The sequence below is a fragment of the Cricetulus griseus genome, chromosome 4 (genome assembly GCF_003668045.3).
Source record: "Cricetulus griseus strain 17A/GY chromosome 4, alternate assembly CriGri-PICRH-1.0, whole genome shotgun sequence".
In the NCBI taxonomy this organism is placed as follows: domain Eukaryota; kingdom Metazoa; phylum Chordata; class Mammalia; order Rodentia; family Cricetidae; genus Cricetulus; species Cricetulus griseus.
Genome location: NC_048597.1, coordinates 73,747,343 through 73,767,703, shown reverse-complemented (window position 1 = coordinate 73,767,703; position 20,361 = coordinate 73,747,343). Strand labels below are relative to the sequence as shown.

At 38.8% G+C, this 20,361-nt stretch overlaps 1 protein-coding gene across 3 annotated transcripts in view; it reads left to right on the top strand.

Annotated features, from left to right (window-relative positions):
- The window catches only part of Prkdc (protein kinase, DNA-activated, catalytic subunit), a 181,506-nt gene that overhangs the window by 91,948 nt on the left and 69,197 nt on the right, over positions 1-20,361 (top strand). For all 3 annotated transcript variants that reach the window (XR_004769996.1, XM_027413432.2, XM_027413434.2), the window contains exons 40-52: positions 1,000-1,127; positions 4,484-4,691; positions 5,404-5,582; positions 6,220-6,388; positions 6,853-6,918; positions 7,950-8,022; positions 9,515-9,663; positions 10,159-10,296; positions 10,487-10,606; positions 15,807-15,947; positions 17,307-17,458; positions 18,039-18,170; positions 19,934-20,045. Coding sequence is in view for 2 of the 3 variants with exons in the window: in XM_027413432.2 (XP_027269233.1) it covers positions 1,000-1,127; positions 4,484-4,691; positions 5,404-5,582; positions 6,220-6,388; positions 6,853-6,918; positions 7,950-8,022; positions 9,515-9,663; positions 10,159-10,296; positions 10,487-10,606; positions 15,807-15,947; positions 17,307-17,458; positions 18,039-18,170; positions 19,934-20,045 (1,767 nt within the window). In the remaining variant the exon portion in view is untranslated. The remainder of the gene's footprint in view (positions 1-999; positions 1,128-4,483; positions 4,692-5,403; positions 5,583-6,219; positions 6,389-6,852; positions 6,919-7,949; positions 8,023-9,514; positions 9,664-10,158; positions 10,297-10,486; positions 10,607-15,806; positions 15,948-17,306; positions 17,459-18,038; positions 18,171-19,933; positions 20,046-20,361) is intronic.

The window sequence follows — 20,361 nt, the reverse complement described above, 5'->3', positions numbered from 1 at the left end:
AATGATCCATCTTAAAAACCAAACTGCTACTAGGGATGTAGTTAACTCACTGGTAGAGTGCTTGCCTAGCTTGTATAACCAGGGCTCCTACTCTGCCCCCTCCATAGATGAAAACTAATGGGGGGGGAGCCCAAAGGGAACAGAGTCACTAATTAAAGAAACTGCAAATATAGTTTTAGAGGTAAAGAAATATCGCATATACATTTAAAAGAAAATTTCATGTGAAGATAAAATTGAAGCTATCTCCTAGAATCTAAATGTAGAGCATACAGACACTGGGATTGAGAATGGAGGGAGAATGATAAAAATATTACATTTGAAGATTATTCATGAAATTATATTTTCCCAATTAAAAGATTTTACATGTGTTATTTGTATGTGTGTCTGCATGTATTAGTCTGTGTGAGTGTCAGTGGGGGTGTGTGAGAGACTGTGTGTATGTGTGTGTGCTTATGTGTATCTGTGTGTCCACTCACACACATCTGAGTGTCATGTCGAGCATGTGGAAAATCAGATGACAACTTTCTGGAGGTTTGTCTCTCTTTTCCAACATGGGAGTCCTAGAGATTGAAAGCAGGGTGCCTACTTGGCAGCAAGCACTTTTACCTGCTAAACCATCCTGTTATCCCTTTATTTTTAAAATTTGAGTTACTAGACTGCACATGGTGGCACATGCCTATAATCTTAGAACTTGAGAGGTGCCAGCATGAGGATCAGCTACATAGTATGTTGGAGGCCAGTATGTGCTACATTAGACTCCATCTCAAAAATAAAAAAAAGGACTAGAAAGATGGCTGTGTTAATTAGAGTGCTTGTTGCTCTTGAAGAGGACATGCTTTCAGTTCCCAGTACCCACAGCAGCCCATTCCTCCAGTTCCATGGGACCCAGTGCCTCCACCTTCTGACCACATGTATGGGTGTACAACTTGCAAAAGTCAGAGCTCAAATTCTTAATGATGCTGATAATGGATTTCTTTTGTTGTCCTATTTTATTTTTAGTTTCTAGATGCGTTGGAATTATCTCAGAGTCCTATGTTACTTCAGTTGATGACAGATATTCTTTGTCGGGAACAGCAACACATTATGGAAGAATTATTTCAAACCACTTTCAAAAGGATTGCTAAGCGGTGAGTTATTTTAGTCTGGGATTTACCAGAGCCGTATACACAGGGTTTCTGCAGTGGGTGTGGTACCTTCTTTGTTTAAAAACAAACAAAAAAACATATGAGGGCCAGTGATTCTCATAGCTCACTGCTACAGTTTTTAAATTTTTCTTCATAACAAGCTTTTCTTACATATATATATTCAAACCTGTTTAATAACCAAGGAAAGAAATAGGCTCCTGGTAGAAACACATCATTTTCCCACCTATATTCCACTGCACTGTCTTTCTTCTTGGTGCTTATTACTGTTTTTTAGTTTTGATTTTTGGTTTTGAGTTTTTCCGAGACAGGGTTTCTCTATGTAACAGTTCTGGCTGTCCTGAAACTCACTCTGTAGAACAGGCTGGCTCAAATTCACAGAGATCCACCTGCCTCTGCCTCCCAGGTACTGGAGTTAAAGGCATGCACCACCACCGCCAAGCTTCTTATTACTGTTTTAAAGTCATTGTGCATGTATATTTGCACCCTTGTGCTGTGGAGTTCTTGCAACCACTCTAAGAATCAGTCTTTTCCTTCTGTCTTGTGGGCCCTGGTGATCGAACTTGGGTTTCAGGCTTTGGTAAGTGTCTTAACCTGCTGATCCATCTCATAATCCTGCTGCTGTGTTTAAACTCTGGCCTTTTCATTTCAACCTTATGTCCTGTTACATTTCTGAAGTCATCATTTTGATGGCCAGCATTATCAACTCAACAAAATTCATAGGAATTCCACATTCACATTTTAGTTGAACTTTTATCTAGACAGTAGTCTCCAGTGTTAAAGGAGCCTTGACAACTCTTCACAGTGCCTTTATTCTGGAGTTACCTGATTCATACCTATTCTTTTTACTTAACTGCTCATTCAGATCTTGTGTTTCTTGTGTATGGAAAGTGAAGTCTAACGAAAAGCTCAGTTAGGGCAGGAGAGATGGCAGTGGTTAAGAACACTGGCTGTTCTTCCAGAGGACCCAGGTTCAATTCCCAGCACCCATGTGGTAGCTCATAGCTGTTTCTAACTCCACTTCCAGGGGATCTGACACCCTCACACAGACATGCATGGAGTCAAAACACCAGTATACTTGATTTTTTTTTTTTTAAAGTAAAGCTCAGTTAGATTCAGGTTCAGATTTTAGCAGGACTGCTTTATGAGATTTAGGAACACCTGGAGTATGCTAGTTGTAGTTTAGTTATTTGTAGGTTCACTGCCATGTTCCCAGTCCAATTGTGATGCCTGGAGTCATTTATTTCGTTAGGGGTTTTAAGCAGCCATTTGTTTGTTTCTTAACACTTGTAGTTTACACAGTGATAAAGAATGTGCCTTCATGACTAGGACAGTTTCAATAACTAAGATACAAATTAGTAGTATATACCCTTTACCAAAGGGCTTGAGAGACAAAGGCAGGAGAATCAGAAGTTCAGGGTCATCCTATGCTACCTTAGTTACATGGGATTTTTGCCCTTTAAAAAATGTATTTGGAGTCAGGCAGTAGTGGTGCAACACCTTTAATCCCAGCCCTTGGGAGGCAGATGCAGGTGGATCTCCAAGTTACAAAAGTGAGTTTCAGGACAGCCAGAGCTACACAGAGAAACTCTCTCTAAAAACCAAATACATAGATGTATTCTGAAGCAATACAGTATAGAAAAATTGTTTTTGTAAGAAATAATAGTATTAATTCTTTATAGTTTGATCAGCTCCTCCTCTTGGGTTCACCACACACAGGCCTCCCCCAATCCAACAGTGTGCCACCCCTTTTTTATTAACCTGTCTATTCAAATTTACTTATTTCTGGTTATGGGGTCCATCCACTGAAGAGAGGTCTCCCCACCAGGAGCCACACCCTAACTGTCTCCTCCATAGAAATCATCATCTGTACATAGCTCCTCAGTTAGAGGTAGGAACTCATGAACCCCTTTCTATCCCATGAACGAGAATGGCTCGTTCAGATCTTGTGTAGGAAACCACAGCTGCTATGAGTTCAGAAAACAGTTTTGATCCAGTCCTTCCCCACCTCTGGCTGTCATCTTTCTTCCTCTTTTCCAAGATGTTCTCTGAGCCTTAGGGATGGGCATGGTATAGATGTCCCATTAATTATATTTAAACTTCTTTCCCCTACTCTTTACTTCTTTCCTTACTCTTTTCCCTTTTATATCTCTTTTATTCTAGCATTATAGGATTTAAAACAATTCTTTTTTTTTCTCTTCTTTCCCTAATATGTCTCTTACTGCTTTTCTTTTTTGTTGTTTCTGTTTTGTTTTTGTTTTTCAAGATGAGGTTTCTCATTGTAATAGCCCTGACTATACTGGAACCAGGCTGGCCTGGAACTCACAGAGATCTACCTGCCTCTCTGCCTCCCAAATGCTGTGTTAAAAGGTGTGCACCACCAGGCCTGGCTGTTTGTTTGTTTGTTTGTTTGTTTGTTTGTTTGTTTGTTTGTTTTTTAATAGTTTTATTTTTTAAATTTATTTTTGTTTTTGAAAGTATAATTATATTTCTCCCTTCCCTTTCTTTGCACCAAACCCTACCATATAAATTCATGGTCTCTTTTTTCATTAATTTTATTGCATGCATATATGATACCCACATCTATTCCTAAATATAGCCTTACAGTCTGTATGGTGCTACTTGCATGTATATGTTGTCAGAGCTGACCACTTGATATTGTTTAACCAATTGGTGTTTTCTTCCCTGGGGAAGACTGTTTCTCCCACTCTCCACATCTCTCAGCTGCCTATAGTTCTTTGTGTAGGGTTCAGTCCTTGTGGGCTTTTCCTCATCCACTTTGGCTTGTCCATTGGTGTCATCCTTGTTCAGCTCATGTTTGGATGGTCCTGATGAGATTTTGTGGGTGTAGCATGACTAGGAGGCATAATCTCACAGCAAATTTCTTGCTTTTCATTACAGTGTTTTCAATAACACAAACATAATTTAGTTGCTTTATTCTATAATATATAAAGTATACTTTCAAAAATAGTACCAATTGTTTTGGTTACTTGCCTGTTGTAGTAAAACATTCTGACTTAGAGATACTTACAGGAGGAAAGAGTTTATTTTATATGTGTGTTAATTAGCATCAAGTAGGTATGCTTCTTTTATTTTAAACTAGAATTGGCTTTCTTTTAGACTTAGTTTTCTTTTTTTCACTTTAATTTTATTTATTATTGTTGTTTATGTGTGGAAGTGGGATACCTGTGTCACAGTGCATGTGTGGCAGTCAAAAGATAATTTTTGCATCTGTTACCTCCCTCTACCATGGACTGTGTGGATTCTTTGTTACTTTGTAATTAATAATCACTGGAGCATACAAAGTACTCAATACATGTAACTTCATCTGTTTTTCTTAGGAGTCCTCATGTCACACAATTAAACCTTCTGCAAAGTGTGTATACCATGTTCCGGAAGGATGACCTACCTTCAAATGTTACTCGCCAAGCATTTGTAGATCGTTCTCTCCTCACCTTATTGTGGCACTGTGACTTGGACACACTGAAAGAGTTCTTTAGCAGAATTGTGGTGGATGCCATTGATGTGTTGAAGTCCAGATTTACAAAGGTATATCATCCATAGTAGTAAAGAGATTGTATGGCACTGTGGGCTCAATCAGATGTGCTATTGTTCAAGGAACATTCCCTCTGAAAATAGCAATCTGTGGCCACATGGATCCATGCTACTTTCCTGTAGCAACTGACTGGCCCCACAGTGGCTTAGAATAACAAAGGTATACTCTGTCTGGATGCCCAAGTCTCTGTTACACTAGGCCAAGGTCATGTTTGCAGGCCATGTTCTTCTCAGCTGCTTTCATTGAAAAGGCTTTCCTTGTCTTTTCACGACTCCCATGCCTTTGACATCCCCTGGTCTGTGCTGATGTTGTTTCTATCTCTGCCTCCCTCATCATGCTGCCCTTTCTTGTCTGTCTAATCTTGATCTGCTTCACTTGCATGTAACTTGATTTCCCAACTTGTAAATCCAATCTAGCCATTCCTCCTCAAAGTCTTCAACTTAATAATGACCATAGAGTCCATTTTTGTCATATGAAAAGTTGGGCATTCTCTGGACATTTTGTATTACTTTTTGTTTTACTCAGTATGACATAGAGCAATTTGTTTCCACATTGGAAACCCTGGACAAACAAACCACTCTCTTATTGAAATAATTTACCTCTTTGTTAAGATTGTTTTCTATCTGAATGGCATTAAGAATTAAATTTGATGTTTTGAACATGATGTTTATGTTTGATAAGATCAAAGATGTTACATATTTTCAGGTAAATGAATTTACCTTTGACACGCAAATCACCAAGAAGATGTGCTATTACAAGATGCTAGCCGTGATGTATTCTCGTCTTTCAAAAGATGATGTTCACTCTAAAGAATCTAAAATTAATCAAGCTTTCCATGGCTCCTGCATTACAGAAGGAAATGAACTTACAAAGATACTTCTTAAGTAAGTTTACTTAATTTGTGGTTATGTTTGATTTAATATTTAAGGTAATTCCACATCTTTGATTTTAGTTTTATAGGGGTTTTTGTTTGTTTTTTGGTCTGTGTATTTATGTGTACCCCGTACATGCCTGGTAACTGGAGGTCAAGAGAAGGCATCAGATTCCCTAGATGTCTTGATACAGATGGCTGTGAGTGCTATGTGTGTTCTGGGAACTGAACTTCTTACTTCTGCAAGAGCAAATGCTCAGACTGAAGGGGTGATGCACCGAACCTCAGATTGCATTTCCACACTGCACTGCTCTCCCCCAAGCCTTAGATTCCTAACGCTATGCTCTCTTCAACATGACTGGAGACCAACTGCCACGAGACCCTTTGTTTCTTCCTTATATACCTCTCTAGTGCTGGGGTTCAAGGTGTGAGCTCTATTACTCTTTTAGACTGATTCACTCTCTTGTAGCCTGTGCTATAAGATAGTTACCTGCTTGTTTGTGTATTCCTAATGCCTAGTATTGTGCTGGGAGAAGCATGACACTTGAGATTGGCTGGACTGAATTAAGTCCTATTGTCTGATAGCTACTGATTCAAGTACTAATGTCCACATTAAGTAAGTTGATGTCCAACCTGAATCTCATCTACAGGTCATGTCATGATGCCTTTACAGAGAACATGGCAGGGGAGAGCCAGTTGCTGGAGAAGAGAAGACTTTATCATTGTGCTGCATACAACTGTGCCATTTCTGTGATATGCTGTGTCTTCAATGAATTGAAATTTTACCAAGGTTTCCTGTTTAGCGAAAAACCAGAAAAGGTGAGTGTTCCCAGGGATGTTCCCTGTTTCTGACTGGCATTGTAGGATTTCACCAGTTAAAATTTTATCTATTAAATTTATATCGTATTTTTCCATCCTTCTATAATGTTAAGTATAAGGGGATTGACTCTGAAGTGCTTCTCTGAATTGGGGTATGTGTAATTGGGAATGGAAGTGAGTATCTTTGAGATGGGTTCTCATGTATCCCAAGCTTGCCTCAAATTCACTATGTAGCAATATGACTTTAGACTTCTAATCCTCCTGCCTCCACCCCCTAAGAGATTACAGGTATCTACCACTATGCCCTGTGATGCTGAGGATATGGCCCAGAGTCTGGTAGATGCTAGGCAGGTACTACCAATTGATCCACACCCCCAGTCTTTTGTGACTCATTGAGTAGAATTATTACTTTAGCATTCTTAGTCATAAAGCAGATATTTTCATACAGGTTTTTCTTTTTATAGAACTTGTTTATTTTTGAAAATTTGATAGACCTGAAGCGTTGTTATGCATTTCCTATAGAAGTTGAGGTACGTACAGTTTTCAATTTTGTTTCTAAGTTAAAAATATTATCAAATGTTTGTAGAAAAAAAAAAGCAGGCTATATTTTAAACATGTTAAGTATTCATTTGCTCTCAATTCCAAAATCAGGTAGTTTTGTGTTCTTTCAAAACTGACAACTATAAAGTCTAGTAGTTGGCAATTTGAAGTGTCCTCTCACATGGCTGTATTGGCATTCATCAGAATTTTACTGTTCCTTGTCTTGATTGTGAAAGAAAGACAGTATCAATAAAAAGAACTTGATTTCTGACTGATTTTTCTCCTAACCCCCCAAAAAACATTAGCATTTAAACTGATAAATCTGGCTCTGATTGGGTAACCTAGACCATGGGAAGTCAGAGAAAGAGCTGGAAGATGTGCTGCAGCAAGTGGGATACATTTGGTTATCCAGACTGTTTGCAGCCTCTGCTGTAGGTGAGAAGATGTGGCTGCTGCTGCTTTCACATCCCATTGCAAATGGAAGTTGGGCAAACCACTAAGCTTGCATTCCATGGGTTGTTCATTTCCCTCACAGTCATTGACCTGACCATCTCAGAGTGTCTCATCCATGCTCCTGAATGTGCTCTTTTGAAATAAGAATAGGATGTTTTCCCCAGGCACACATCGAAAGAATGAAAACAAAGATAACAAATTATCCAGGTTTATCTAAGCATGGGCACTTGATGTGTTACCCTTCAAAGCACTGTTAAGGTGTCCAGTTAAGAAAACTTAGGCTCCAAGGTCAAGTGAGAACTGTCAGTAATACAGGCCTGTAAAAGCACCAAGCAGAGAATCATATCCAAGCTAAGTGTTTCAGTTGCATTTGGGGAAATCTATGGGAAAGGCTATACTTGAGAACACATACAAGTTTCTTTTTATGAATGGTTTTGAATACTTTTAAATTTCACAAAAATGTATTTTGTACTTAGTAATGGGAGAGTGTCTAGAATATTACTAAAACAAAAGAGATATGACCATGATTCTAAAACATTTTAAATGTTATATTTGTTTTACCTAATAGGTTCCTATGGAAAGGAAGAAAAAGTACATTGAAATTAGGAAAGAGGCCAGGGATGCAGCAAATGGGGCTTCAGGTAGGACACTTTCAGAATGATTTAGAATGCTTCAAGTACTTGATACTTGTTTATGAAAAAGAAAAAAAGTAGTGGCCAGCAAGATGGCTTGGTAAATAAAAAAAAAAATCTTGTTTCATAAACCTGTGTCCTAAGTTTAAACCCTGGATTCTGTATCAAAAAGATGAATGCCATGGTGCACATTTGCAATCCAAGCACTTCTGCAGGAAAATGGTATAATCACCGTGATGCTTACAGGCCAGCTGGTACACAGTGCAGCAGCAGAAACAAGAGACCAGTCTATTCAAAGTGGAAGGAGAAAACCTCCCAAAAAGGAATTCTCTGACCTTCACTCACACACCATGGCACACATGCACACATCATCCCATACACAAACACTGCATGCAAACATAAAATAATAATGACATGTGGTATTTTTTCTTTTCCTTTTTTTTTTTTTTGTTTGTTTGTTTGTTTTTTTTGAGACATGGTCTTGGTATGTAATCCAGGCTGCTCTGTAACGCCCTGTAACTGTGTAGATCAGGCTGGCCTCAAACTCACAGAGATCCACTCACCACCACTACCTCCATAATCGGGGGTTAAAGGTTTGTGGCACCATGCCTAGTAATGGTATTTCCTTTTTAATAAAAATACTTTAAATACTCTAAAACATTGAAATTTAGTTTATTATTTCCAAAGTGGCAGCTAATGTGTTTTGTTGTTTGAACATGAGTTGCATTCTTATTAAATATATTCATAGACCTGTGTGAAATGTAAGCCCTGTCCTGATTCCACTCTCTTCTAAACTTCCTAGCATCTTGCAGTGCCCTTATAACAGAGCTGCCAAGGCTTCTGGCCTGCTGGCTGGCACACCTGCCATTCTCTCTGGTCCCCATTCCACTCTAGCATCATAGCAGTCCTGTCTGTGCCTGTTGACCCTAGACTTGCTTTGACCCTCTAATAATCTCAGCTAGAGGTAATAACATGCCTTGGAGCATTTATTTTCATATTATCCTGTCAAGGAGGCTGTCTCTGGCCTCTCTGATTAATCTTTGTCTTCTGTCCTTTCACATGCTTCTTGTTCTAATGTGTGTTTATATGCTTACTTATTTTTTTGTAGCATATTATTTTTCATTTGGAGATAAAATTTGAACCTATTTTCTAAATCCAACATATTTCAGATTAGGTATTTTTCAGTAGTATTTCTTCCTTTATCTGTGTTATATTTGATGAGAAAAATATAAATAAAAATGTTAATAAGTATTTCTATTAAAAATTGCATCCAGTTTAACTAGATTCGTTTGTCTATGGCAATAGAGAGTCATTTAACTATTAAGGGAGCTTTTTCCTAGGTTCCTTTTGCTAATCTGTACAATGGACTGAAAATTACAGGAGTGATGACAAACCTTAGCTGAAGTATCCTTTAATTTCATTATTATTTGAGTTGTGTGAAACATATTTCTTATTTGCTATATTTGATTACAAATATATTTTATTTCTGTTTATTTTTCAGGCAGCCCTCATTATATGTCTTCATTGTCATATTTGGCAGACAGTAGCCTAAGTGAAGAAATGAGTCAATTTGATTTCTCAACTGGAGTTCAGAGCTATTCATATAGCTCTCAAGATCATAAACCTACCACTGGCAATTTTCAGAGACGGGTGATCACATTTCACATATTAAGAGTGTTGTTAAAGTTTATAATGAAAGTTACTGTTGTACCTTGTAATTACTAGGGAATCAGGTTTTCCATCAGTCTCAGTAACCCTGGAATAGTAGTGCTGATTTGGAGAACATCCAGGATCTAAGCTAGGTCTTTCACTGTTAACTCAGCAATCAGATTTCATCAGTTAGAGATCAAGACCTCACAGGAGTGACCATAGAAATAGAGCTGAGGTGGCATCCCTGTTGGCAAAACTGAGGTGTGCCTTGGCAGATGGCATTTGAGAGCCTATGTGCTTAGAATGTAAGGAAAACCTGAAGTTCTGTTTACTTTTTAGTTATATATCAAAACATACTGAGTATATTTTTATATTATTACCAAATTATTATTTTCAGCTAAGTTTTATTGTTTTAAGCTATTGCCCCTTAAATGAGCTTCTCATATCCACTGACATTTACCAGTGACATCTGTGTTTCTGGGTTCTTCTTCATAGGAACATCAAGATCCCATGACCCAAGGTGACATCCTAGAGTTAGAAATGGATGAACTCAACCAACATGAATGCATGGCTACCATGACAGCCCTGATTAAGCACATGCAGAGAAATCTGATTACACCCAGTGGAGAAGAGGTATTTGTCTCCTTATCTCAATGTTATCCATTGGTGTCAGTTTAGGGATTAACTTTCCATATTGACTAAACCACAGTGCACACTAAAAAGATAGATTCTTTATTCTTCACATCTTTCTCATTTTCTTATAGTAGCAAAATATGATGTTCATTTACTCTGTTTTTCATATTAAGTTTGTGTTTTACTTCAGGATTCAAAACCAAAAGATCTTCCTCCTTGGATGAAATTTCTTCACGACAAACTGGGAAATCCATCGGTATCTTTAAATATCCGTCTCTTTTTAGCCAAGCTTGTTATTAATACAGAAGAGGTATGAATTTTTTTTCTTAGCAGTTCTGTGCAGTTATGAGCATGTATTTGCAAACACCACAACAAAGCAAGCTTTAAAGAAATAGAACATGGAATTGTTGTTCTTGCAATAAAATCAGCCAACAACATTTTTATACACTTTCTCAGAACCCTTTTGTCAAACATGTTACCAAGTATTGGGAGTTAGAAGTGAACTTTTTATACAGCATGTTTGGCAACTTCCTAATACTGTAGTCTTCTTTGTTTACTATCGCAGATAATGGGTGAAAATATTCCTGTTAACCTATGAAAAATTGCTATCTTTATCTAGGTGATAGGTAAATGTATTAGTTTTTCTGCATATGACAATCACCAGTAAAACTACCACTGTCCCAGGATACAGTGAGGCTTCTAAAGCAATGGCTTTACAGGCCAGACATCCAAAATCCAGGTGTTCTCAGGGCAGGCTCATCTGATCCTATACTGGCCTCAGGCACTCTGTTCATGGAGTTGGTGTTCTTGTATTCATACAGCCTCCTTAGTGTTTCTGTCTTCAAATTTCATTTTTATAAGGACTCAGTGTGATGGATTGCAGCCTCCTTTAAGGCCTCACTTTGACTTAATTACCTGTATAAAGAAACACTCTGTCTGCAAATAAGGTTGTTTTCTATAGTTTCTTTGAAGGACAACAGATTTGGGGAAGCATACAGTTCAGTCCATAATACTAGGGACGACAAGTATCTTCCAGCTCATGCTATTTCAAGTGCTGATTTAATAGCTGCCATAGGCAATCTGAGCACTGTTGGCTGATTTCTTGGCACTGACAGGAAAGCCTGTTACACTGCCACCCTACGTTTACAAGGGTAAAAAAGTGAGGACCTGGGGAGGTTTCTTGGACATGCTCCTGGAGCCTGTTTTATGTCATCTGTAGACTGGAGCACTTAGGTTACTGGTCTCCAAAAGGAGTTAACCCAGAAAGGTTTTGCCTTATACAACAAACATATTTACATTGATTTTTAACGTCTCAGCCTTTAGGTGTTTGTTATACTGTCAACCATGATAAAGAATTTCATATGTGTATAGTTTATAGTAAAACTAGAGATACACATAGAGTATGCTAGATATTTTTGTTCTTATGGGCATCTCCTTGAAAAGGAGAAGATGGGAAGATTAGAGGGTAGTTCCCATTATAATCTTTTACATCAAAGTTGCATTCTGCAATTTCTAAAATAATTCAGTTGGATTTGGGGTCTGCTACTCTGACTTAGATTCCAGAGACCTTTTTGGGTTTTTGTTTGTTGGTTTGTTTTTGGTTTTTGCCTTAAAAAAAACAATCATATTTTACATACCAATCCCAGTTCCCTCTCCCTCCCATCTTTCTACTCCTCCCATCACCACCCCCATCCACTCCTCAGAGAGGGTGAGGCCTCCCATGAGGAGTCATCAAAGTCTGTCATATATATCATTTGGCATAGGACCAAGTCCCTCTACCCTCTATCTAGGCTGAGAAAGGTAACCCTCTATAGGGAATGGTCTCCAAAAGTCAGTTCATACACTAAGGATATCAAGGTATCTCTTTCCTTGCTCTCCCTCTCTGTCCTTCCCCCAACTTGACCTTCCCCATCCCTCATGTTCTCCTCCCCACTTCGCAACTCCTCTCCCCAGTCTCCTACTCTCCCCCTCCTCCCCACACTCCAGTTTACTCAGATCTTCTCATTTTCACCTTCATGGGGTGGGGCACGGTCCATCTATATCTCTCTTAGGGTCCTCCTTGTTTCCTGACTTCTCTGGGGTTATAATTTGTAGGCTGGCTATCCTTTGCTCTATGTCTAATATCCACTTATGAGTGAATTCATACCGTGTTTGTCTGTGTCTAGCTTACCTCACTCAGTATGGTTTCTTCTAGTTGCCTATGAATTTCAAGATGTCATTGTTTTTTTACCACTGAGTAGTACTCCAGTGTGTATATGTAGCACCTTTTCTTTAACCAGTTCTGGTTGAAGGGCCTCTAGGTTGCTTCCAGGTTATGACTATTACAAATAATGCTGCTATGAACATAGTTGAACAAATGACCTTATTATATGAGTGTGTATCCTTCAGGTGTATGCCCAAGAGTGGTATTGATGGGTCTTGAGGTAGATTGATTCCCAGTTTTCTGAGAAACCACCATACTGTTTTCAAAGTGGTATACAAGTTTTCATTCCCAGCAGCAATGGAGGAGTGTTCCCCTTTCTCCACATCCTCTCTAGCATAAACTGTCATTAGTGTTTTTGGTCTTAGACATTCTGACCAGGTATAAGATGATATCTCAGAGTTGTTTTGATTTGCATTTCCCTGGTGGCTAAGGATGTTAAGCAATTCCTTAAGTGCCTTTCTGCCATTTGAGATTCCTCTGTTGAGAATTCTCTAGATCTGTAACCCATTTTTTAATTGGATTATTTGGGGTTTTGGTAACTAATTTCTTGAGTTCTTTGTACATTTTGGAGATCAGCCGTCTGTCAGATGTGAGTTTGGTGAAGATCTTTTCCCATTCTGTAGGCTGCCATTTTGTCTTGTTGACTGTGTCCATTGACTTATAAAAGCCTCTCAGTTTTAGGAGGTCCCATTTATTAATTGTTGCTCTCAGTATCTGTGATATTAGTGTTATATTCAGGACGTGGTCTTTTGTGCCAGTGCATTCAAAGATACTTCCCACTTTCTCTTCTAAGAGGTTCGGTGTGGCTGAATTTGTGTTGAGGTCTTTTATCCATTTGGACTTAAGTTTTGTACATTGGGATAGAAGTGGATCTATTTTCCTTCTTCTACATGTCAGCATCCAGTTATGCCAGCAACTTTGTTGAAGATACTTTCTTTTTTCCATTTTATATTTTTAGCTTCTTTGTCAAAAAGTAGGTGTTCATAGGTGTGTGAATTAATATCAGGGTCTTTGGTTTAATTCCTTTGGTCTACCTGTCTGTTTCTGTGCCAATACCAAGCTATTTTCATTACTATAGCTCTACAGTAGAGCTTGAAGTCAGGGATGGTGATACCTTCAGAAGTTCCCTACTTGTACAGGATTGTTCTGGCTATTCTGGGTTTTTTCTTTTTCCCTATGAAGTTGAGTAATGTTTGAAGTCTATTTTGTTAGATATTAAGACAGCTATACCAGCTTGTTTCTTAGGTCCGTTTGATTGTAAAATATTTTCCCTACCCTTTACTCTGAGGTAATATCTGTTTTTGAAGCTGAGGTATGTTTCTTGTATGCAACAGAAGGATGGATTCTATCTTTGCATCCATTCTGTTAGCCTATGTCTTTTTATAGGCAAATTGAGACCATTGATATTATGAGATATTAATGACCAGTGATTGTTAATTCCTGTTATTTTTGGTTTTGTGGGGTTGTGGTATTGTGTGGTTTTTCCCTTTTTGGGGTTTTGCTAGTGTGGTATCATCTATGGCCTATGTTTTTGTGGGTGTGGCTGACTTCCTTGGATTGGCATTTTCCTTCTAGTACTTTCTGTAGAGCTGGATTCGTGATATGCATTGTTTAAATCAGGTTTTGTCATGGAATATCTTGTTTTCTCCATTTCTGGTGATTGAAAGCTTTGCTGGTCATAGTATTCTGGGCTGGCATCTGTGGTCTCTTAGTTTCTGTAGAACATCTACCCAAGACCTTTTGGCTTTCAGGTTTTCCATTGTGAAGTCAGGTGTAATTTTGATAGGTCTGCCTTTATATGTTATTTGGCCTTTTTCCTTTGCAGCTTTTAATATTCTTTCTTTATTTTGTATGTTAAGTGCTTTGATTATTATGTGTTGAGGGGACATTTATTTTATTTTATTTTATTTTATTTTGGTCCAGTGTATTTGGTGTTCTGTAAGCTTGTTGTACTTTCATAGGCATGTCCTTCTTTAGGTTGGGAAAGTTTTCTTCTAGGATTTTGTTTTTTGCACCTTTGAACTGGATGTCTTCACCTTCTTCTATACTGATTATGCTTAGGGTTGGTCTTTCTATGGTGTCCCAGATTTCCTGGATACTTTGTGTTAAGAATTTGTTGGATTTAACCTGGTCGATGAATCTATTTCCTCTGTAGTATCTTCAAAGACTGAGATTCTCTCTTCCCTCTCTTATATTGTTGGTGTTGCTTGCATCTGTAGATCCTGATCGTTTACCCTGATATTACATTTGCAGCATTCCCTCGGTTTGTGTTTCTTTTTTGCCTGTATTTCAGTTTTCAATGTTTTAACACTTTGAACTGTTTCCTTCACCTATTTGTTTTTTCTTGGCTTTCCTTGCTTTCTTTAAAGGATTTGATTATTCCTTCCATTTTTTTTTTTTGTCTTTTCTTCCATTTCTTTAAGCAGTTTTCTCATTTCCTCTTTAAGGGCCTGTATCATCTTCATAAAGTTGTTGTTAAGGTCATTTTCTTCTGCTTCATCTGTGTTGGGATGGTCAGGTCTCCCTGGTAAAGAAGCCCTAGTTTTTGGTGATGCTATATTGCTCTTTATGTTGTTGAATGTATTCATACACTGTCACATACCCATATCCTCCTCCAGTGAATGCAGTTGGGGCCTGTGCTTTAGGGTGTCCCTCTTCCTCCAGTTGGTATAGGTGAGGCCCGTGTCTTAAGTGGTCACTCTTCCTATGGGTGCAGGTGGGTCTGTGCCTCTGCTGGACAGCTCTGGAGCTCTTCTAGGTGTAGGCATGGCCAAGGCTCCAGTGGTCACAGATGTTGTGAGGGATGGTTTGTGGTGTGGTAAGGCTGATCCCAGGTGGGTGCTTCGGGCCTAGAGAGTAGAGTCCTCCAGCCAGGGACCCAGGCGTTCACCTCTCCTGGTGGGTGTGATTCCAGAGATCCTAAAACTGTGTTTGTAACAGAGTGACGTAGAACTCAGGAAGAAATTAAAATATTCAAGTACTTGTGTCTTCTAGATGTTATAACCTTATTTCTTACATTTTTATGCATGTACATAAAGTTATCTTCTGTAGCTACATATTACTCAAGACAGAGTTGTTGAATTTTAAGTAGTAAGATCCATTATAAATATATTTCCGTTGAGTATTTGGGAGTCCTTGAGATAATTCAGTGTGAATTGGATCTTATTATGTTTGGTAAATGGAAGTAACAACTGTTTTAAATTTATATCAATTCATAAAATGTCAGCTAATGGAGAATATATTTGAGTGTTAATACTTTGGTTTTCAGAACAATTATCTATACTTGGCATTTAAATTTTTTTTGTAGGTCTTTCGCCCTTATGCAAAGCACTGGCTCAGCCCTTTGCTACAACTGGCTGTTTCCCAGAACAATGGAGAAGGAATTCACTACATGGTGGTGGAAATAGTAGCTACCGTTCTCTCTTGGACAGGCTTGGCTACACCTAAAGTAAGGAAAACTGCTTCTCTTATGAATAATATATCATTTCTTTTATGATGCCCTACTTTGGTGTTGGTTGCGTTAATATCCTCTTGACACATGTTGCTATATTAGCTATAGTTGCACTTCTATAATGAACCTACAGTCCATTGTATCACAGATTGCTTTTACCTTTTATCTACCTTGGTAATCCCTTTGCCCTTGCCTTTCTTAGTAAACTGTTAGGTGTTCCTTTTGCTTATTGCTTTGATTTGCTAGGAGATTAGAACCTAGGTGACAGAATTGTCTCCATAATTGAGAACACTGTCTGTGTTTCAGGTCCCTGGATTTGGGTGCACTTATATGATAGTTTATTTGCTCTCATAGTGTTAACTGTTATCCATGAAATTGTTGAGAGTGACATGCACCATCCTTAATATAGACTTGTATGGCTTTTTCATGTCTTTGTGTCTGGATGTTTCTGTTTTATTTCACAATAAGCCAAATCTAAATTTCTTGGTATTGATGTGATAAAGCGGTTAATAGCCTGACCAATAGCATGAAAGAACTGGAGTACTTAATTAACTTAAGAGCCATCAGAAAGACCATCAGGAGCTCAGCTATACTTGAGAAGGTAGAATTGTCAGTCATTGGCATAGCAACAGAATTGAAAAGGGAAGTGATGAAATGAGCAGAAGCACTGGGAAAAAAGACTAGGCAGTTATCAGGAGACACATTGGTGAGGGACCCAGAACAAAATCTCTTACAGCTTCATTGATTCAGAGGTCTAAAAAGGCCTAAGAGCCAAATTGCAGTGGGTACTGGTGGAAACAAGCCTTATTGATTTCCTTCCCACCTTATATCAGGACTCAACAGGACCTGGACAGGACCACTCTCAGTGTCTCAGGCAGAGACTGGGAGTGGATCTCTGGACAAATAATATGAAGAATATGGCCAACTAAGGCTTGAGCCCTAATTTTAGCTCCTTCCACCAGGCCACAGTGTATTGACTGTGCATACAACTGAGCTACCGCAATTTCTCCCACTATCTGCCAAGGAAGGGTATTGCCTGTAGTCAGCATTGAAAACCCACATAGGGTTTAACCAGAAATTAGGTCCCTCAATAAAATGTGAGGTTTCTTTCAGAATTGTGTATTTGGATTACTTCCAAGGCCTGGCATGATGGTGCATGCTTACAGTTCGCTACTTCAGAGGTACTGGTATGACGAGATTCAGTAGTCCAAGGGCAGCCTTGGCTATATAGTTCATTTGAAGTTAGTCTGTGCTACATGGAAGCCTATTTCAAAACAACAACAAAATATGGGTAGGGTGAGATATTCTTCCAAAATGGAATGTTACTTATCTTACAAAATTTCAATATGTTTTCAGGGGGTCCCTAAAGATGAAGTGTTAGCAAACCGGTTGCTTCATTTTCTAATGGAACATGTCTTCCATCCCAAAAAAGCTGTGTTTAGACATAACCTTGAAATTATTAAAACCCTTGTCGAATGCTGGAAGGAGTGTCTTTCCATACCTTACAGGTACATATTTGCTAGTTTTTACAGTATTGTGTAGAAAAAGATCAAAGCGTAGCAAGTTTTAAATGGTAACTACAATGAAGTATAATTATATGAATTAACAGGAATATAATTTTATAAGGGATTACCAAAACCAAAAATAATTTTAGTAATAATTTGAACTATAATCCATTTACAAGGTAAATTTTGCTTCTGATAAAACTACAACTGCAAAGTTTGACAACAGAAGCATAGCTGGGTGTTCAGTGGCTCCCCACCCTGGTCTTCAGCCCTCCCATTACTTTGGCTCCACACTGGGCAATTGGAGTATACTGCCCTGCACTACCCCAGCCCAGAGGTACCTTGCAGGCTTTGTTGGATGACTTTTACCCTTGCTTGAAGAGAGCTAAAATTTTAAGGTTACTATAAAGTGACAGGATTGAGACAAATTATTAGAATGGGAAAGAACTTACAAGTCGGGGAAGTAGGGAGGAGCCATGTGTTCCTTGTACTATTTAGCTGAAAATTTGCTTTAGAAAATGCTTTGTCTTCCTATTTCTTACTCATTATATATCTGTGTTTTCTCCCTTGTACTGTGTTACAGGTTAATATTTGAAAAGTTTTCCCATAAGGACCCTAATTCTAAAGACAATTCTGTAGGAATTCAATTATTGGGCATTGTGATAGCTAATGACTTGCCTCCCTATGACCCAAAGTGTGACGTAGCGAGTACCAGGTAAATAGCATCCTTTCTACTTGATTCTTTCATGAAGTCTCTGAATTGATACTCAGATGTAGTATTGATACAGTTAAGGACCAGGCACAAATACTTGTACCTAAAATTATAAGGTTGGATTTATAGGCCATTTGGAAGGAGAAATGTATCTGGAGTGAAGAAGAATTGTAGGCCTTAAAAATATTAATTGGGGCTAGCAAGATAGCTCAAGGATAAATAAGGTGCTTGTGGCTAAGTCTGATGATTTTGAGCTTGATCCCTGGGATGTACATGGTGGAAGGAGAGAACCAAGTCTCCCAAGTTATTCCCTGACTCCACACACATGCTGTGGCATAAATATAATAAAGAAGTGTAATAGAAAATTTTAATTAGTGTAATTTTCTGTATATAGCTGTAAACAGAAGTTGTTTAATATCCCCCCCTCTCTGTGTGTGTGTGTGTGTGTGTGTGTGTGTGTGTGTGTGTGTGTGTGTGCGTGTGTGATACACCTGTATGTGTGAGTGCACCTGCCCTTGGATATACATGCATAGGCCAGAGAAAGACATCAGTTGGCTTTTTTCATTACTTTCTGCTTTATCCCTTGAGACTGTGTCTCTCACTTAACCCAAAGCTTGCCATTTCATCTGTGTTGGATGGCCAGCCAGCTCTTGGTATATGCTTGTGTTCATGCCCAGCTTGTGTGGGTGTTCAGGTCCCTGTTAGTACAACAAATTCTCTTACCCAGTGATCTTCCTCTCCTGCCCTCTTTTTGAAACTGGCATTTTAAACATTGACTCTAGTAAGTATTCTGGGCTCTATGGGAGGATTTGAACTGTTTTGACTATGAAGGGGGATGCCCCTATACTGGCAGCTCTCTTCCTGGGCTCCAGCCTCAATTTATCCTGTCCTGATGGCAATCACATATTCAGAATAGGGTGGGTATGAAGTGTAGGGGAGAGAAACTATAGTAAGATAGTTTAGAACATGACAAAAGGAACTGGCCATTTTTAAAAAAAATCGGGATCTCACTGTATAACTCTGGATATTCCGGAATTTGTTCCATAGACCAGGCTGACCTCAAACTCAAGAGTTTCTCCTGCCTCTGCCTCCCAAGTTCTGGGATTAAAGGTGTGTGTGACCATGTCTGGCTTCTTGCCCTGCTCTTAAGGATTTTTGATGTTGGTATCTACACAATGTTCTGTAAGCTCAGCCCTGCACTCTTGGGTCCCTCACCTCTATTGGGAATGAGGGCAGTTTCAGTTCTGATTGATTCATATTGGCCTTTAGACAGGTCGTACCTGCTGCTTTTGTTATAGCTAGTGTGACTTCAGAGCTAAGGCAGCCAGTAGCTCAGCATAGACCTAAAAACTTGTTTTCAAATGTGAGCTTTTTGTGCCTTGTTTTCGTCACCAGGAGTTACCACAAAGAGTTTGTAAAAGCCAAGAGCATCACCTTCTCTTTTTCAACATTGTGTTGTCTGTAGGCTGCCTGTGTCAGGGAATCCTAGTCTTAGATACTCCCTCCTTTCTTTCCTGCAGTTTTCTCTGGTGTCCAGCAGAGGGCTATACTCTTATTGGAGTGCTCCCTGAATTGGACAGTAGACTTTCATAATTGTGATGCCAGAACCCATAAATTTATATTCATGCACATTTAAATCTATATTCAAGCAATTTGCATCACATTTTCTATTTATATTTTCTCAATTAGCCTATTAATGTGACAGGAGGAAGATTGTTACATTTTTCTGTCAAACATTCCAATGGATTGTTTTCTGCTTATTATAGATATTTTGAAGCCTTAGTCAATAACATGTTCTTTGTGAAGTATAAAGAGGTATATGCAGCTGCAGCAGAAGTCTTAGGACTTATTCTTCAACATGTTACTGAAAGGAAACAGGTGAGTGCTGCAAAGTACACTTGTGATTGTCATTACCCGGTGTCCGCCTATGTTACCTCAGCACTGCTTGTGGTGGGCTGCTGTGTAGGGCTGAGGTATGGGTGAGAGAAGGATCTCTTGTCTGGCATTCATGAAGCTCTGCCTGCCCCAACAGCACAAATGCAAGCAGACAGTGGTGAGTTCTCACTGCTGTATTCAGGTTGGCTATCTAGGCAGCCACTCCCTCCAGGTTGTCCTCTTGGCTCACTCCTCTTCTCACTGCCTGGCTGTTTCTTTAGCTCCTTTTCTCTGTTCTGGTGGTCTCTTTTGTTACAAC